This window comes from Pleurodeles waltl, chromosome 9 (assembly GCF_031143425.1).
Source record: "Pleurodeles waltl isolate 20211129_DDA chromosome 9, aPleWal1.hap1.20221129, whole genome shotgun sequence".
NCBI classification, from domain to species: domain Eukaryota; kingdom Metazoa; phylum Chordata; class Amphibia; order Caudata; family Salamandridae; genus Pleurodeles; species Pleurodeles waltl.
In genome coordinates this window covers 822,112,160-822,132,842 of record NC_090448.1, presented here as the reverse complement: position 1 = coordinate 822,132,842, position 20,683 = coordinate 822,112,160, and the positions used below count along the sequence as shown (strand labels likewise).

At 44.5% G+C, this 20,683-nt stretch overlaps 1 protein-coding gene across 1 annotated transcript in view; it reads left to right on the top strand.

Moving 5' to 3' along the window:
* Positions 1–20,683, top strand: part of LOC138260033 (phospholipase B1, membrane-associated-like) — a 171,669-nt gene that overhangs the window by 83,022 nt on the left and 67,964 nt on the right. The window contains exons 9-10 of the mRNA XM_069208114.1: positions 10,830–10,910; positions 19,406–19,471. Coding sequence (XP_069064215.1) covers positions 10,830–10,910; positions 19,406–19,471 — 147 coding nt within the window. The remainder of the gene's footprint in view (positions 1–10,829; positions 10,911–19,405; positions 19,472–20,683) is intronic.

The window sequence follows — 20,683 nt, the reverse complement described above, 5'->3', positions numbered from 1 at the left end:
AGCATCAGAGTCACGGGTAACTACCACTGCTCCAGCATTAATGTCCCCCTCCTCCAACAGTGGGATGTGCCTTCAGAGGGCCAGATTATGGAGCATACAGAATGCATCAATGATCTTGCAGACTTTCCTTGAATTGTACTGTAGAGCACCACCAGACACATGAAGACAATGAAATCTAACTTTCAAGAAACCAAAAGTCCGTTCAATCACACATCTTGTCTGGCCATGTGCCTCATTGTTCCTGTTCTTCCCTAATGTTGTTGGATATCTCACAGGTGTCAGGAGCCAGGGCAGGTCGGGGTATCCGGAGTCACCTGTGTGTAAAAGGAAACATGGTCATAGGTAACATTGCTAGGCGGAGTGCTGACTGTGTCATGAGGGGTATAAACGTCGGACATGGTGAGCAGCACACATACCCATGAGCCAGGCTCTTTCTCCCTGTAGCTGTGACATCATTGCAGGGACACTGCTGTTCCTCAGGATGTAGGAATCAGGTACTGATACAGCAAATTTAACATTCACATTTTTAATATATTGGTATGCAAGACACACCACTTGTACATTGAGTGAATATGTACTTTTCCTGTTTCTGTAGACCTGTTCATTGATCCTCGGAGGTACCAGGGCAATGTGAGTCCCATCAATGGCCCCAATTACATGTGGGACATTTGAGATGTTGTAGAAGACTGCTTTTACAGTGGGAAAATCCGGAGGTACTGGGAACCTAAAGTACCTCTGCACATGTTTGAGTAGGGCATCCAGCACATCCTGCAATACCTAACAGAACTTGGCCTGCGAAAACCCTGCAGCCAGTCCCACTGTGACCTGAAAAGAGGCACTCGCCAGGAAATGCAGGACTGACAACACCTGGACTGTTGGAGGGATGGCATGGGGATTCCTCAAACCCGGCAGGAGATCTGGCTTCAACTGGGCAACCAGTTCCTTGATGCACAAACGGTTTAGTTGATAGGTCATCAAGATTTGCCGCTCTTCCATGGTTTCAAGATCTACGAGTGGGTGGTAAATTGGTGCATTCCTCATCACTCCATTGTGGCCAAATATGTGCGGGGACACAAACAACAATCTGGGAATCTCTCACATTGTAGGCTATTCAGTATGACACATGACAGTCATTAGGTAATAGTCATGCAAGTTGCCTGTCATGTTGAGGGAATACACATTATTCCACCCTCCACACCTAACCAGACGATGGCACATAATTCTTATGGGAATGGACGTACACCTACACCTTCCATGTGTTCCACTATGCTGATCATAAATGCTGACAATAGGTGTGACAAGTGTTGAAATGTCACTAGACACACACTACATGTGTATATATTCACCATGTGAGACCTGAAGTATGTATTTGTGAAGACATGCAGGTAGTGACGTTGTGTAAACTCAGGGCAGTAATGTCACAGACTAAAATGGCATCCGCATGTCCGGCATGCATTGGACTGCTGGAAGTGCCCTTGTTCCGCCGACGGAAGTCGTCATGGTGGAGTGCGGCCTGAACCTCCGTGCAACTCCTCATTGATTAACATTGATGTCAGTGGGAGACTGGGACCAATGACAATCACCACCGGTGGTGACGGTCATGACTGCTGCGGTCGTAACTGCCATTTTGTGTGGGCCAGCTCACTTGACTCCTGCCATTCAGGATAGAGAGACCTCCACTTTGAGTGCTGCTGTGTCCTGTCTCTCAGAGCAAAGATGGTACGCACTGCAGAGGAAAAGGCCCCAGCCTTCTCAACAGAGGATCTGGGGAAACCTGTGGAAGTGGTCCTACCCCTGTATGGGCGGATGTACAGAGCTCCAGGACAACAGGTCAGTACAACGTCCTTTGTTACACATGTTGGGTGGTGTTTGACGATGTACAGTATGTATGTGCACATTGACCTGTCATGAATGATCAGGTGTGTAGCATGCACATGAAATGTGTGGGATGTTGCCAGTGTGCATGAGCAGTGTTTGTTGTGTGTCGTCAAAGCTTACTGCTGGATTGGTATTATTTACATCATGTCCCCCCTATTCTCACTGCTTCCCATTCAGGTCAGCGCCCACCAGAAGAAAGGTAAGTGCGGACCCGTGGGTCCATTGCCGGCGGAGCACTCATTGCAGGAAGCGGTGGGAGGACCTACGATGCTGAGCCTGGAAGACCGCAGAGGCCCAGCTGGGGATGGTCTCCCAACGTAGGAGGGGTCACGTCAGACCCTGACCCCCTAATAGCAGGCATACTGGTGGTGGTGTACCCTGAGTTGGATGGGCGCTTGAAGGCAGCACAGCAGCCACAAGGGGGTAAGTGTTGACTGTCAGGTGACTACTGCATGGTTGTGCTCTGTCACCCTCCTTGGACTTGCAATGAACGTAGTCAGATGTGATTTAGGGAATGTACAGTCCAGGTTGCCACACCCATCAAGTAGGAGTGTGTGACGGTCACTATGCTGAGCCATGCAGGATAAGAAGTGGTGGTACTTTGACACATGTTTAGCTGTAGGTATGGGTCTCTTAAGTCTGCTATCATGTCAATGGATGCATCCTCCATCTTTGCATGTACTGTAGTAGCATGAAGTGGTCATGATAGCACTGTATGTGGATAATGACAGGCATGTTATGTGAAGGTTGCATTTGCATCACTTCCTACATCATTGGATCCTCTGTACCACATGTACACCTCACATTCCTGTCAGTTAGCTAGTGTCCTGAGTCCCTCTCTGCTTAGATTAGTATCATCCTGTAATGGATGACATGTGGTTGGGTATAGTCCTGGGCTTGATTCTAGGAGTAGTCATTTTGGCATTAATGGGCATGTAGTTGTCTTCATGCAGGAGTTTGGTCTGCACGGTTGAAATGAGTTTGGACATGGCTTGCATGACTCTATTTGAGAATAATTGCTAATTGGTCTATTGTTTCGCAGGCAGGGACTGTTATCTGCATTGTTTGTATGTGAAGTGGATGTGTGGGTTCTAATATTTTCCTCCCTTTCTGTTTCTGCCACCCTCCTTTTCTCTCTCCTCCTCTATCTACGTGTGCATTAGCATCATATGGTGAAGGAAGAAGCGCACTGGTGAGTGGGGATGCAGAAGCCCACGGGACCCAGGAGGCGGCCAGCAGTGAAGCCGAAGGGACCAGTGGAACAGAGAGCAAGGGGAGAACCACAGTGGAGACTGGAGCTACCAACACATGTGATTCAGATACCTCCTCTGATGGTGGCTCCCTGGCAGTGGCGGACCCTTCTGGTACCACACCAACACCATTGTTGTCTGCCACCCCCCTTACCAGCACCGCCCTCCCTGTGTACCCCACCCACTTGCCTGTGCCCGCTCACCCAGGAGGGTGGGTGTCTCACTTGCCGCAGGCACCTCTGCCCTTGCCCCAGTCAGCCCTGCTGCCCTCAATGAGGAGGTCCATCTCTGTGGGGCAGACAATGATTGTGAATGCCATCCAGGGACTGGCATCCCAGATGCAGCAGACAAATGCATTCCTGGAAGGCTTTCACAGTGCCTTGTCTGGCCTACAGAGATTATTTCAGGCTCTGACTTCCTTGTTGATGGCAGCCAGTGTCGGTCATCTTCTGCCCCCCCTCCAGCTACCTGTTCCCAATCCACAAGCCCTCTCCCTACACCCGTCCAGGGAACACCTACAGACACACAAACACCCACTACAACAGACAAGGTGCGCAAAGACAAACATGGGCATCACAAATGTTCACACATGCATGCACACACACAACACACATCTGCAGACACAACAACAGACACTTCTCCCACCACCTCCTCCCTTACAGTCACATCTCCACTCAGACCTGCCAGCACTGCATCATCACACACTGGTCCTGCTGTTATTCCTGTCATCCCCTCAATCAACACAACAGCTGTCTCACAGTCACACACCCCACGCACCACATCCCCACTCACCACCGTCTCTGCCACCTGCAGCACATCCACCTCACTTGCACACACCACCACACCACCACAACATTCACTCACACATCACCCATTCCCTCTCCCTGCATCTCTGCCCCTCCCCAAAAAATGCATACGTACCCACTCACCCACCCAGCATTCAGCCACCACACACATAAAGACACTGCACACACCAGCACCCACGTGCAGCATACAGACACGTCAGACGAGCACTCCCTCTACCTCCACCCCAACTCTCAATCATTTTACCGCCCCTGTGTACCTAAGAGAGTTTTCCTTGCCGCCCTTGACCTCTTCCCTACTCCTCTCCCACTTCGTCTTCCCTCTGAACAGCCTGTCCCCCTGCCCCTCCCAGGCCTTTCCACCTCCCATTCCTTGGGCGCCCCCTCTGGTGTTTCCCCTGCTCCTCCACCCAGCAAAAAAATCCACCCCTCCCTGTTCCAAGGTCACCCCTCCCAAGCCCAAGCCAAAACGTGCCCCTTCCACATCCAAGCCTCCCCCACCACCTCCACACCCCTGAGGTGCCTGCCTGTCCCATTGCTCCCCCTATTAAGTGGAGGCCAATTTTCAATCAGGAGTCACGTTGGTCCCATATTAATGGACAAGCTGTCTTTCTGAAGTGGACATTGGACTTACCATTGGCACATTTTTGTATATAGTTTATTGGTTGAATACAACTGCCCACATTGCTGTGGTTGGCAAGATAAGATGCGTGTCCTGGTTTCCTTCTACATGGTGGTGTGACATCTGGGTGCAAAGGTGTGTGAGGTCTGTGTGTGGATTGTGTCTGTGTTGTTGCATGTTCTTGGTAGATTGTTTGGGCCATGGGGATGTTGTGATATGTGTGTCTGCTTGCTTGTGTGTTTGTATGGGGTGTTGTGTGTGTCCGTGTGTCTAGTGCTGCATATGTGTATTTCCTTGATTGTTGGGTGCACATGTTGTGCCACCTGTATGATTGTTTGGATGTGTGTTCACAAGTATTGATTGTGTGTCATTGCTACATGGAGTTCATTGTGTGTGTGTATATGTGGTGCGGCACAATATGCCCGTCTATGGCAATGTTGAGGTGTTTGTGGGGTAGTTGTCGTTGTGTGGTTATGGGGTGTGTTGGTGGTGGAGTTGTGCTATACGTTTGGCACGTATCTCCATGGTTTTGTGTGTGTATTTGGCCTTGACTTATGCTGTGTGTGCGTGTGTGTGGCCTTCACTGTGTCTGTGGGGTATGTGTGTTCTGTGTGCGAGCGTATCACTGCCATTTCCCTCCCCTCTATGCTAGGTATACTTACGGTTGTCGTCTTCATCGTCGTCGGTGGTCCTGCAGGTGTATGGCGAGATACAACGCTGAGAAGACTAGCAGTTAATTTGCCATGGCGGCCGCGGCGGCGTCTCTGTGCCTGGAGGTGGGTGTTTCCTTTTGTACTTTCTGTTTCAGCCAGGTTTTTCATGGCAGAAAGGCCCCACTGGATTTCCTGGCAGAGTAGTTACTTGGAATATGGAGGGCGGGACGTTGGCTGCCGCCTGCCTGAAGTTGCCTTCTTCCGGCGCATGCTGCTTATTGGCAGTGACGGTGCTGGCGGTGAGTTGTCTGTGTTGCGTTGGGTTCACCGTCTTACTTGTTATTTGGCAGTCTGCACCACCACCCTGCCGGTGGTCACAAGACCGTCATCGGCATGGTGATTCGGCTACTGCCAAACTCGGAATGAGCACCTGAGTCTGAGCTTTAATGATTCAAGTGTTTTTATGAATTCATTGTCACCCTGCTCACATGGTTTGAGGGAGACTCGTGACACCGGGTGAAGTGTCATGGGCTTCTAGGGACAGAATCATGGGGACATAATTACCCCTTGGTGAATGTAATAGCCACTTGGTGGTACAGCAGCTAACAGTGACAGATCCTTCTATGTTTACATTAATGATCTGAACAATGAGGCTGCCCACCAGGAGTCCAGAGGGTACACAGGGTGGGGAAGGTACACTATTAGCCCAGCTGATGGACCTGGAACACCAAGATAGCTTGACCAGTGTGATCATAGGTAGGAAATGTTTGGTCTTGCATTAGTATAAGATCCATTGCTACCCAGAACTTAGCTGCGCCATGCAAGTATGAAAACAAGAGCTACATGTGATTTAAAAAAACTGTTAACACATGGGTTTAATGCTTCTTTGTGTGACTCAGCCAAATTGATGGTGAAACATGATGTGAAGGAATACTGTGCAGTATTTTCTGGAACACCAAAATGTCAAAAGACTAGAGAAGATGCTATAATTTCACACTGGAAAATGTAGCTTGGAAAAGATCAAAATGGGAACTACACTATATTTGGTTTACTGCATTACTGGCCTCTGGAAACGTTGCGAGGGGGTGTGAGGTATACATGTTGAATTGAAATCTTCACTTGAAGTTTTAAGAGCAACTTTTGTGGTCTTTTTGGACCTGGCCTTTTTGCAGGGTCACCGAAGATGTTTGGCTTCCTTTGCTGAACCTGTTTTTAATGGCTTTTAGGACTCTGCACACTTTACCCCTGGTAACCACTGATGAAGTCTCTTCCAAACGTAGTAAAATTGGTATGCAAACAAATGGCACATTTAATATAATTATAAATCCCTTGTAAATAGCACTACATGTGCCCAGAGTATGTAAATTAAATGTCACAATTCGGTTACAGCACTCATTGTGCCAGCCACAAAACCAGTACTGCAAAATATGTCTCAGGCCTGCCATTTCAACTTGGCAAAATAAACATTTTGTCAGGCCTAAACAGTGCTTAATTTGAGCTGGTGGTTTCCGGTGAGGGGCACCAGCAGTTATTTTTGAGGGAAGGCACTTATTTTTCTGACTCAAACATTTACTGTGAGCAAAATGCACCTATGGGAAACACAGAGATAGAAAAGGACGGAAAAGTGTCACAAAGGTGAGAATGCAGTAACCTGCAAGAATGCGCTGAAGGGGCAGTGAGTGGCTGTAAGTGGATTAGGGAGGCCCAAGATAGCTTTAGGATTACACTGTCTCAGTATTTTGTAATACCACATTTAATTGCAGCAGCTGCATGTTTCAGAGGAGAGCTAGAGGAGAGTTAGGGTCAGACTTTGTCATAATTCTGAAAAAGCTACTTTTAGAAAGTTGGCATTTTCTTTTTACAACCATTTGGGGTCTGCAGCCTGTTTCCTGGGTCACATGACGTAGTGTAGCTGGTAGTTGTTTTTTGTATTTTGCTCTCAGACAGTGAGACAAAGGCACATAGGTATTGACAACATGGGCCATCTCTGAATTGATGCGGGAGAGGAGTTGTCACCTATCATACTTCTACATCACAAAGGCTCTGTCTAACCACACTCACAAAGGGTTTGATACTAGTCTACATTGTGACCCCAGACAAGCTTGGGCCAGGTCTAGGGAGGCAAGGAAATTCCAAACATATCTATGGGCGGAAACCTCCAGAACCTTCTCCTACTTCAAAGTGGACACCACATATAAATGTTGGACCCTCAGACCCAACTCTCCAGTACACCTCTGGACCTGTGGAAGACTCAGAAGGACTGCTGTGCTTCAATGCTACTCTGCTTCCTTGTAACTCTGCTAACATACTGCATGAGTGAAAGGACCGGGCTTTTATTTTGGTCCCGGGACCACCAGCATGACTCTAAGGGCTAGTTGGCTGGCTTCCTGATCAGGGCCTCAGGAACAGAAAAGGATCCATCAACTTTGAACCCAGCACTTGGACTGTGTCTGCTGTGAGCCTTGCCCCCCAAGTGGTCCGAGTCCTGGACCATTGTACGTGGGGCTGAAGATGCTCTGCCAGCTCAGCTGTGGTTTGAACCAATGCAGCGTAATGCAAATCCTTGCAGCTCTCCTTACGAGCTGCTGCAGTACGGCTGATCCTTCATGCCAAATCTCACATCGCAGCTCGCAGTCTCCTAGGAACTGCCACTGCGTAATGCAGGCCTTGCATCACAAGCCCCTCATCAGCATCATCCTGGACAATGATGCAGGTCTCAGCATCACACCCTCGAGCCTAGAGCCACAGGTGCATAATGCATCTTCAGATTAGGAGTTCGTTTTGTAAGCCCCTCATCAACAGCATCCTCAACAACGTTTGAGAACCTTGCAGCCTTGCAGCTCCTCAGAACTGCTGCTGCGTGACACATCTCGACATGGGATCTCACAACTCTCCACAATCCAGGATTTAAAGTACATTGTTCATCTGGCCTAACTTTGTCATTGCATTCGGCTTTCACTCTATTGTGGTTGGCCTGAACTTGTGTCTTTGTCTTGGTTCGGCGTGGCCAGGTAACCAGAGTTAGCGCTTAGTACTTCTAGGCACTATTTTTACTTAAAACTTTAACATTGCAAATCTCTGGTTCCACTGATTTGAAATTTGTTGTTTTAGTCTCAAATAACATATTAATATTTAATCTGTTTTTCTAATTTGGTGCATGATCTTTCTTAGTATTGTGTTTTCACTCTAGTACTGCATGAAGTGCTGCATAAATACTTCACACATTGCCTCTAAGTTAAGCCTGACTGCTTTGTACAAAGCTATCAGTGGGTTAAACATGGTTAACTTGGGGTTTGCCTATACTTCACCCTGACAGTGATTGTGGTTGCTGCGTGAGTATGGTTTCACTCCCTCAACCAGTAACCCAATATCCAACATATATTTATAAGTCACACCTAAGGTAGGTCTAAAGGCTCAAAGTGCAGGGTGCATGGCATTTAAAAAGTAGGATATGTGTATTTAAGTTTTACAAGTCGTGACAGTGAAAAGTTCCTGATGTCATTTTTCAATGTAACAAGGCAACATCTCCTATAGTCTAACACTGAGTTACCTTATTATACTTAATAAGTGAAAGCTTCATTTTGGTAGCAGATAGAGGAATACTTCCTCTACTCATTTGAATTGTAATTTAAAATCATCTTTAATGGTAAAGGTGGCTTTTAAGTTACTATGCTGAAAATGCCACTATTGGAAAGTTGGCATTTTTTAACCTAAACCAGATATGCCTTTCTGCCAGTGCCCATTGTCCCATGACCGTTAATAGCTCTCCTGTGGTGCGATGTGTATTCCTTATTGACAAGGGACAAAAGGGTTTGGATGTGGGGAAATGCTCTTCTCCTGAGCAGGATGGGCTGAGCCCTTCCTGAGCTTCCAACTGTAGCCTGAGGGTTATGCCTACCCTCTTCATGACTTCTGAAGCTGCCAGCTCAGTCACTGGCAAATGTAGCTGACACCTCGACCTGCCAGACCTTTGTTGCCTTAGACAGTTTGCAGTTAAACCCAGGGGTAGGGGAAGACAAAGAGAGTCACCCCCACACCCAGGCTGGCACTTAGTATGAAAGTGGTACTCTTTGAACTTCTCATCAGAACTCTACTGGATCTGTGAAAAATTTAGAAGAAGGACTTCCCTGCTGTCTGAAGAAGTAAGACTGGACCTGCTTGCTTTGAACCAAGAAACTATGAAGTGACTCCAAGGGTTAGTTGGTTGACCTCCTTTCAGAGGGACACAACAAGCTTCCAGAAATCTCCCTTCCAACTGCCCAGTTGGCCATCACCTATGTACCTGTCTGATCCCTGCTGTTGGCCTCTACTGGACTGAGTTCTGACCCCCAAGACCTGCCTACCCAGGTACTGGACCTTTTACAGGTGTCAGAGTGTACTCCTCTGCCCTGCAATCTGCAAGAACTGAATTCTAGGTGAAAATCCAGATGTTTGAGGCTCCTCACGCCTTTGCATTGGTGGGAGACAGGCTACTGGCTAAGTCTCCCACCAATGCAAAGATCTGACGGCGACCTGTCCTTTGTGTCAGCAGTGACTGCCAGCATTTTCACCCAATGGGAAGCTCCGATGGTGACCTGCTCTTCGTGACGATAACGATCTCCTTGCAGCTCCTGCCAACATTAAGCTCCGGCTCCTCACATGGAACTGGACTGTGTAAGAAGGTAAACACTCCACTGGGATGAACTGAACTGGTGAAAATCCAGACATCTGGGACTCTTTGCGAATGACCACTGAACTATCCCACCAACTTGAGGATCTAATGGGAACCTGCCCTTCGTGTAAGCAGCAAATGCCTGAGTCTCCAGCCAACGGGATGCACCAGCATCGACCTGCTCTTCGTGTCGACAATGATCTCCTTGCGCTCCTACCAACATGAAGCACCAGCTGAAGCTCCTCACATGGAACTTGACTGTGTAAGAAGATAAACTCTCCACCGGAATGAATCTGGTCCCAGCACCTGACACGCACTCCATCGTAGTTGACCTCAAATTGTGAGTGTGACCCAATCCACTGCGACCAGATAACCGCGAGTGGCACTTTGTGCTTCTTGTTACTATTTTTAGTTGAAAATTTGACAGTGCGTAGCTCCAGTTCCACTTATTGAATTGTTGTCATTTTGGTGTCATTTAATTTAACTAATTTTACACTACCGTTCTCCATTTGTTTGGGATTTTTCTTTTGTACTATTTTCAAGTTATTACTGTTTGAGTGCTTCATACATGCTTTACACGTTCATTGACTCTTCGTTAAACCTGACTTAATTTGTGCCAAGCTACCAGAAGGCTAAGAACAGGTTTATTTAGTGACTTTTGTGGTTCACCCTGCCAAGCATGGTGTTTAGCTTTTGAGTGGGGCTCTCTCTCCCTCAACTAATAACCCAATTTCTTGCAGTTCTGTCTACCCACTCACCTCGTGCCTGCTTAACTCCACCCCCTGCTTTTTATGATATGCTGGCTCTTGGTATACCTAAGGATACTTTAGGATCAGTATACTAGAGAAGATCAGCCTGTATAAAATATATTAAACTGTGCTGTAAAACTATAGTGTTTAAAAAAACGAAAATTAAAATTGTTCAATCACTACATACCTTACTTGAATAACATAGTCTCCTCTCTATCCACAGGGTGTAGACTTTAATAACGACTGGAAGGTGATTACTATTTTTATTGGTGCAAATGACCTTTGTGACTACTGTAAAAACAAGGTAAGAAGATTCTAATGTATATATTTGCTAAGATAATATATCCATAGCTAGAAACTTGGATATGTAGATTATGGGGCAAGCAGGCCTAAAAGAAGGGATGGCTCACATATAAATCTTGAAAGCGAAATGTACATTTAATTTATAGAAAATATTTCAGAAACAGGGCTGTCTTTTCGGTGCTTAAATGTATGTAGCAGAAGTTGTCATGAACTTTCTAGAAACCCTTATTTAGATGATTTTTATTGTATTTTGAAATGGAAATGGAGCACACAAGACTACTCCCACGCACAGGTATGCAACGTTCATGAACTGTACATTTATTACTCTGGACTCAAAGTCCACTTGGATAGTACATGTTCCGGTACTAAAACATTTGAAAGACACACACCTTAAAGTTGTTTTTTATTTTTAAGATTGAAGGACTTTTTAGGACTATTGCAGGTTGACAGAGCAGTATTCTCGGATTGGATACCGCTCCGATACATTTTTAATATAGAGATGAGCCTGGTTATACTACGTTTCTAGCACTTTACAATGCTTGTAGCAGCATCGGTGAAATTCAAGCGTTTAAATCATTCTCCTTTACTCCTATAATGTCACATATTAAAATCAAAATTAAGGCCACTAACATTCACAAGAGTGCTAAGAAGTAATTTCATTCGAATGTCACTTGGGACGATGTTAAGCTAAATACGGTTGCGACATCAGTTTAAGTGGCAGTAGAAAATGCAAAGTACATAAAATAATTGAATGCTATTGCAAATTGTCCACTCTCAACTGCACAGGATAACATCTAAATGAGTGTCAGAACACAGGCAGTGTCCAGTGTTCAGTGAACACACTGGAATGTAAATGTAAAGGCGCCAGGACCCTGCATGCACCGTAACTACATAATAGAGTGCCAGGTCACAGTGTTGGAGACTGTTGTGCCTATGCTGGCATCCACAGAAGTATGTTGGTGCCAGGTTACAGGATCCATGGTATGGTGCCAAGACTGCCATAGTGAGTTCGAACATCAACCCTGTGGTATCAGCATTGAATTCCAAAGTACTGTAGCCTCCGGAAACTGTGCTCTCTTTTCTGCATCACACACTGAAATTAAATAAAATATGTGTAATGCCAGCATTTTGTTTTTGCAATAAACTCTACAATCGAAATAAGTGTATGACAATGTGCACCTAAATTCATCAGTTTATGCAAATGTTCCCCTGTGAAGTTAGGCAGACTGACAGGAATTTGTATATACCTTCGTATTGAATCCACATTCCTCTTTTACAACAAAGCACTCTGGTCCCTGCAGAGAGCCCATTCGCCACTAGTACATTCTCTGGTGAATGTGGATGGCTGATGATGTCGCATGACACCCAAGGTGGTGTGTGAGGCCCTGCCATATATTGTCGTACAAATTCCTGGTCAATACATATAGAGAAACATACAGGAGTTATAGTCTTACTGAAAGAAGTAGGACAAAGTCCAGAGCGGATTACCACTGACATTTTACTCTTGTCAATTCTTATGTTAGTAAAAATTGTGGTTAGGAGGGCTCAGTCAAGGCAAGACCAGACACAGCCTCTCATTCCCCAGTCTGCCATCTGGGGGTCATAGTCAATCAATCAATCAGGTTCTTGTAAAGTGCGGCTAATCACCCGTTAGGATCTCAAGGCGGGGGGGTAGTAAAAGTTCAGTCAAAGAGCCAGGTCCTGAGGTCTTTCTTGAAGCGAGGTAGTGAGGGTGATTCTCTGAGGTGTAGCGGAAGAGCATTCCAGGTCTTTGCAGCGGCGTAAGAGAAGGATCTCCCTTCAGCTGAGTTCTTAAGTATCTTTGGGGCTGAGACGAGAACCAGTTGGGCGGAGCGGAGGTATCTGGTAGGCGTAGGGAAGGTCAGGCGGTGGTTGAGGTATGCGGTCCGAAGTTGTGGAGGGCCTTGTATGCATGCATGAGGAGCTTAAAGGTGATTCTTTTGTTGATCGGGAGCAAGTGAAGGTCTTTCAGATGACCAGATATGTTGCTGTGGCGGGGGCTATCCAGGATGAATCTGGCGGAGGCTTTTTGGATTCTCTGTAGTTTCATTTGGAGTGTGTATTATTATACTTCAATGCTTCAACAGGACTTCCTCCTCAAGACACAGCTATCACTGAGTCATAACAATCGATAAACGATTTCAGGCACTACACCTCAAATAAAGGATTGCAAAGTAGGATAATATCTAACTTACTTGCGCTCCATGATAAAATATCCATTATAAAATGTGAGATAATATGTGAGATAATATGTGAGAGATTTATAAGTAACTCCAGCGCAAAATCTGTGTCTGTTGAAAAGCTGGCGTTGGGACAGATATGCAAAGCTATTTAGCATTTCTTACTGGTCTTAATCACTATTTCGGGCCTTTAAGAATTGCTAAATGGGCTTTTGAGATGTACAAAGCCCTTTGGGGAATGCAAAATGCGATTTGTGGTGTACAAGGCCCCTTAGGGAATCGCAAAATGTGATTACTATCCAGAAGAAATTGCTTTTTGTGATTCCCAAATAGGAACTCACAAATAGGGATTTCCTAATGGCGATTTCCAAAGCACATGTACAAATAATTTCCTAAATGTAAAATGGGCATTTAGGAAAGCAATTAACATTGACTCCTAGTCGATGTTAAACCTGGTGCAATTTTTAAAAAGCACCCAAAAATACCTTTTTTGAAGTTCAGTAGAATACACACTTGCCTCTAGGGCATATATTTACTCTACATGTGCACTACTATATTTGGGGTGCAAAACGGGGGGCCTATTGCCCATAGCTATGCTTGGTTTTGTATTTTTCAAATAGCGACTTCCTATTTGGGAAATTCAAAACTTGACCAATTAGAAAAAATGCAATTGTAGGGATCGCTAGTAGAAAATCAGTAATTACATACATATCGTTTTGCATTTCCTAAAAGGCGATTTCTATATGGAGTCGCTTTTCATGAAATGCATCTGTCCCTAAGTGAGAAAAGTAATTAGGGGTCCAAACTATGGGCCAGATGTGTGGAGAATTCAGTTTGCGATTTCCAAATTGCAAATCTTTGCGATTCACAATAAGAAAATCGCAAACTGTGGTGTAGTAATGTGTCTCAGACACATTTAGCGATTCACAGTGGGTCCCAAGTGGACCTGCCTCATCAATATTCATGAGGTAGGTCGCAATTTGTGACCCATTGCGAATGGCTGTAATTCTTAAAGGAAAACGGGATGCATTAGAAATAGAAAAATGAAAAGATTTCTTTTCATTTTTTTATGGGTGGCAGTGGTCCATAGGACCACTGCCTACTCTTAAAAAATATTTGCACTCCCATTATCAAAGGTGATGAAGTCCCTTGGGGAACCCTTCCCATTAGCGAATGGCTTACCACAAACTTGAAGTTGGTGGTAACTGTGAATGTTTTGCTGTCGCATTCACATCCTGAGCCAAACATAGCAAGTGATTATTAATGAATGACAGAACATACTGGAAAGAAGTCAAATCAAGTTACAAGAAAAAACATTATGTAAGAAAACCTAATCAATCGGGAAAGTGAAAATAATTCTGCTGAATACTTTTCATTTATAAAGAAACATACACATTTCGTGTTTTGAGTTATGTCTAGATTAATATGGAAGGCACAAACAATGACTGCTTGAGCCATTGATTTTTTAAAGTTGCATTTTAAAACTATGAGCAGAAAACAGTGCTCCCCCAATGTCATAGGTAATCTAAAATGACATGATGAGTGGGCATAAGACCTTTGAGTTGTTTTACACACTTTCATAAGGCCTCTGAAAGTTCATGGTTGCAGGGGCTGCTCCTCCGCAAAGGCGGAGGAGCGTCACCCCACTGGCTAAGAGCCAGCGGCTGCGATATCAAACAATATTTCATTATTTTTTTATTTTTCAGCTGCTGGCTTTGTCATCATATGCAGGGAGGGGCGGCCAGCATATGCAGGAAGGGGCGGGGCTGGGCCATGAGAGGGGGGAGGAGGAGTGGAGTGCACTAAGTGCACATATCAGTTTGGCCAGCCCTCTCAGGCCGAAACTGACATGCACACTTAGGTTTCTCCAAACCGGGTGTGTTGCACAGCAGGGTTGGGGAAACTTCACAGACCCAAGTGCACTCTCTGAGCAGCAGACCAAGCCTGTCAGACCAATCATGACGCTGCTCTAATGCTGGTCATAGCATGAGAACAGCACCAGGATTGTGTGGGGAAGCCTGTGCTGGTTACCCAGGGACTGCTCGGACACCAGGAGAGCAGAGGAGCGAGGAGGCAGGCGGCGGAACAGTAATTTTCTTTTCATTGTTATTCTTTATGTTTCCCCCAGTCGATATGTGTGGCAGCGGCCGCAGCATGGTTGTAAATGGTGCTTATGATTTCTGCGATCATAAATTGTTGTAATTTTGCTTCTACAGAGGGACTTTCTTTGAATCAAAATATTGGCTACTGAGCCACAGTTTTTATACACTTTTAGAGTGCCAGTATTATTGTGTATTGACTTATTTGTGTGGCTTTTCCATTTCCTTCTATCCTGGTTGTGTCGTCTATGCTTTGTTTTATTCTCTTTTTTCATATAAACATTTTATTTCAATGTAAGAAGCCCAAAACACATTATGCTGTGGTACACCTTTTCATACATGTCACAATATGCTATTAGTATAGCCCCAGAGTGCTGTTCAAAGTCTAGCAGAAAAGAGATACATAATGTGAAATCAACAATACATAAGGTTATGGCATAACATACACATTGGCCCCAGCCAGGGAATTCAGAAAAGGATTCCTGGTAGGCAGGAATACCTTGAGTGCTTCTGATTTCCTGCCACAAGTGTAGTAAATTCCACTCAAGTGGTGGGATGTGAGCATTCCAAAGCATAGTTTCTTTGGAAGACTGAGTACACCCCGACATGTAACTTTGTGGGCATTTCCAAACTTTGTTACAACCTCTTCTTCTCATAGAAATGGCTGGATATGTACTTCAGCAAGGGATGTGGCGGTGATCCATTCCTCCTTCCCATACTAGAATGGGAGTTCCTCCATCCCTTGGCTCGAGTAAATATCCAACCATTTCTATCTATGAGAATAAGAGGTTGATAGATAGCTAGGCAGATAGATAGATAGATAGATAGATAGATAGATAGATAGATAGATAGATAGATAGATAGATAGATAGATAGATAATTGAAATAAATAGCAAAGGTTCAATTAGTAACATTATAGTTAAATGTCTGTAAAAGCATGACATACAAGAGCACTGAAAGCAAACTAGAAAGACATAAAAGTAGGATATACAACTAAATCTGGTGTGCCGTGAAATTGCAGTAGTCAGATAGACAAAGGCCACCCCTTAAAGACATTACAACAATATTAGCAGGAGATGGGAACAGATAAAGTTGGAATGTGGCCTTTGCTGACATTGAAAATAATGGGTAAAAAGCATTCCGCTGTCACATCAGGCTCTAAACACAAAGGTAACTTTAAAAAATGACAAAAGAACAAAACCACTGGCACTAAATAGAATTATCTTATGTGTGGGTGTGTCCCTCAGCAAAGAGCAAAATGTGCCACTTAAAGTAAAGTTAGCCAATGGATTAAATAGGCTGACCCTCTGCCCCATGCTGTAGGGGATGGAATCAAAATGTGAATGACACAACAACAGACCAGTGAAAGAAGAACGCTGTCTGAAAGCCCCTTTACATTAGAATATTGTACATATACTTTTAGTAAAATCATAAGGTTTGGGCTAATGCCACATCAACCAAAAAGAGGTGAAATGCAAACAACACAGAAGGGCTGCCATGGAACGCAGAAATACCTGCACAATCGAACAGTTGTGCAGCCATTGAGTATTGCTATTATAAAACCTGGTGTACAAGCAAAGTATCACAGGGACTTTACCAAGGAAAACACTAAGGCCCTCATTACAACCCTGGCGGTCAAAGACCACCAGGGCTGTTTTGGCGACTGCACCGCCAACAGGCTGGTGGTGCAATCTTGCCTATTTCGACCGCGGCGGAAGCGCCGTGGTTGCACCGCCGGGACTGGCGGTTTTCCGCCACGGTGGTCCCTGCAGTTGTAATCCGCCAGGGCAGCGCTGCCCAGGGGATTACGAGTCCCCTTCCTGCCAGCGTGTCCATGGCGGTAGGAACCGCCATGGAAAGGCTGGCCGGAAGGGGTGTTGTTGGGCCCCTGGGGACCCCTGCACTGCCCATGCACTTGGCATGGATAGTGCAGGGGCCCTCAGGCACAGGCCCACACTGCTTTTCACTGTCTGCACAGCAGACAGTGAAAAGTGCGACAGGTGCAGCTGCACCCATCGCACAGCCGCAACGCCGCCGGCTCCATTTGGAGCCGGCTCCCATGTTGCGTCCCACATCCCCGCTGGGCCAGCGGGCGGGCAGAAACTCTGTTTCCGCCCGCCGGCCCAGCGGAGATGTCAGAATGGGCACGGCAAGGTTGTAATGAGGCCCAAATTCTTGAAAGTGCCCTGTGGACATCACCTAAGAGGCATGTAAAGATGTCCCATTAACCCAATTATTTAATTATTTGCTTTTTTTAACACGACAATTCTCTGTAAATCTATTAAGACTGTATCTGAGGAATGTGCTGAGAGTCTGGAATGGGATTCACAATGATACTGATATTTCCGATAATTTATTCCAATAATGAAATCTATTCATTGGAAGGGTTCTTGTCAGAAATCAAGCATTGCTTCTTTTTTTGCCAAGCAATAGTTAGAATCTAGAAGAGTCTTAGAAGAGCTGCCCTACATAGCTTTGGAGTTGATAATAAAGTTTAAAGTGCTCCTTACTTGTGACAATTGACTGACTGCTTTATTTCCAATAGATAAACCATGGGTTCACTGAAGTGGTTCTGATTTAGCTCAAGGATTCGTTCAGATAAACAACTATCGGTCAAGATATTACTCAGGCAGGCCCAATGGGTTCCAAAATTTCTTGGTAATGCTAACATGTCCGACTTTGTTTTATGGCACGTTTATGGTAGGCACATTAGCACAGTAATGTTAACACTTTTCTGAAACGAGGCTGCTCTGCTACCCCAGTCCTTGTTTTTTCACATCAAGAAGCCAATTTGTATCTTCCACCTTTAATTATCAGAATGGGTTTAGAAATGCATGCTGTTATCCGGAAGGCTTGTCATGTCCCTAAACCACTGCTGAGACACGCAATGTGGGGTTGTGCTGTGGTATTTAGGTTTCAGCCTCACCTCCTCCATTAGAACCTTTGTTTCAGTCCACGTAAAGGGCAGCAAAGGTTTGCCATTTGGAGTTGCCCATGCATTGTAATCCTCTGTTCAGTCCCCGTTCACAGAATGTCAGTTTCATGTGGTCATAGAGGAGAGGCATAATGCTGCTAGGGAGAGAGAATAAAAACGCTTTATATCCCTTTTTTAATACTGCATATACTCCCCCCCCGCAGTTATTGTACACACACTTACTCTGGGTTAGAAGGTCATGGCATCACAAGTATTGTGTGATTGACAGTGCAGGGTATAATTTAAAGGCTCACATGGGATAGGAATTGAAACCCCTTAGGTAAGGACTGTGCTATACCAAAAAAAGGGAGAGTTGGACTAGACCACACTTGCATATTTCATCCCTTTAGGATTATTTTGCTGTAGGCTTCTATCTTCTTAGATGCCTGATGTTAGCCTTCTCTTTTTTCTAATTTTTAAATACTGTTTGGGCAGACGTGGGATATCACATACCATGTGTAAGAGATTTCCTCAGGAACCTGAACCCGTCTTCTACTAGGACTAGGTGTCCATGACTCTTAGCATACAGGTGCTTGGATCTATGCATTTAGCTGATTGCTGCTGGTATTGATGATGAATATTTTGATGTTTGCCCGCAAAACCGGAGAAAGGTATCATGCGAACAAAATATTGTGTCAAGAATACTGAGGACAAACATATTGTGAAGGTAAGTTTCTATGGGTAAGCAAACTTTAACTATACTTACCTCCGCATATGTACCTTTATGATATATATCATCAAGGTATGTAGATGTGGAGGTCAGAGTAGTTAATCTATGTTTACCTCACTGCACTTACTTTCTCAATGTGTTGATCCTTGATGTTTATGACACAATATTCTGCTCACACAATATTTATTTCGAAGTATTCTGTCACATAACCGAATATTTCTGAACCTGGTGTCCCCAGGTTAGGCTTTCCTTTGCAGATTATTCTTATGTATTCGATCAAATATGAATAAAGTATTTACAAAAAAAAACACACTATCATCATTAACCTAGTTCATCACTGTAAACAAGAACAAATATCATTAGGTAGAGTTTAAACATGCTTAAAATGTAGATAAAGGACGTGTCACATTAATTAATTAATATACATTTACCCTTACGTTCCTCCTAAGAATTGTAAAAATACTCTAAATGCTCTCAATCTTGAGATTTCAATTTCCATTTTTTTTTGCCAGATGTAAATATAACAGGTTCCTATTTTTTTATCTCCGTCAGACTCTTTTCTCTGCAGAGAGCTTTATTGCCAATCTGACTAGTTCCCTGGACATGCTGCATATGGAGGTAAGCTAAATGTAAAACATATGTTTAACGGGAATCATTCAAAATCTGTATGAACTGTCATTTCTTGACTTTATGAGCACCCCACTAACCTGCCTTCAATGTATCATTCTGGTGGCCTATATACTCATTAATTAGTGAGGAAGTTAACAATTATTGCAGCAATAAGCAAGGCATTCATTAGAAAAACATGGCAATCAGTTCCATGGTAGCTCTGAGTGTGCTGTAATGAAAGTAATGAAAAATTACCTAATTTAGCAGAAACAAGCATTGTCAAAGCTAAAAGGTCTCACCTACGTGAGAGCTATTGACTTAGTTAATGTATTTTAGCCAAACAGCATACCATGCTAATTCCGTTTGCTTCAATTTCGACTATTTGGCAATCAGATAACATTGAACAAAAAGCATCTGCTCGATTTGTTTTACATTAACGGAAACCAGACCCCTCAGTTAATTTATTTTAACTCAGCCAGACCCTACCCACCACGCTTTCAATGGAGAGCACCTCCTGCCACAATACAAATGTTCTCTGTAAAGCTTCTCTTGGAGCTATCTAGATGCTATTCCAATACCCCCAAAACCAGTAGGTACAGCAGACGAGTGCGGGGCAATGAGCAATGAGGAAGAAGGTTATTCTTACCTCACTTTATTTGAATTGTAGTCATTATTTCACCTTGGAAGGATTAGAGCTGTAAGAGAGGCTTAGTTTACATGAAGAACTCTGCAGTGGTTGCATTCATCCACAAAGCTATGTTGCCGGATTGATAAAAGAACATCTACAGTTACATAACCCGTCACTAAACACACAAATGTTAATGCCTAATAGAATTCCGTCCAGGATATTTGAAGCATTTGATGAGCGACAGAAGAGAGACTGTGGTTCTCATTCCTTGGACTCAGACAACGCTTGATTGCGTTCCATTTACCTATACCAGCCAGCGTTTGGAAGTAGCTGCAAGACACAGTGGGGGCTATACTAAACCCCCAAACACATTTCCAGTTAGAAGATAAACAAGGTATTATCTTTAAATCACAGTTGCAAAATCATGGAACAGCAAACTCAGTCTTTATTCTTCCAAGATCAACATAATAAGTGGATAAAGCAAGTAAGATAGCTGCCTGGGTTCAGTCGCTGCTGCACAGAGTTGTGCGCAGCATTTAGGCCCCGAGCGCCACCCTGCGCCACATTAACGTAATTTATTTTAACATAAATGT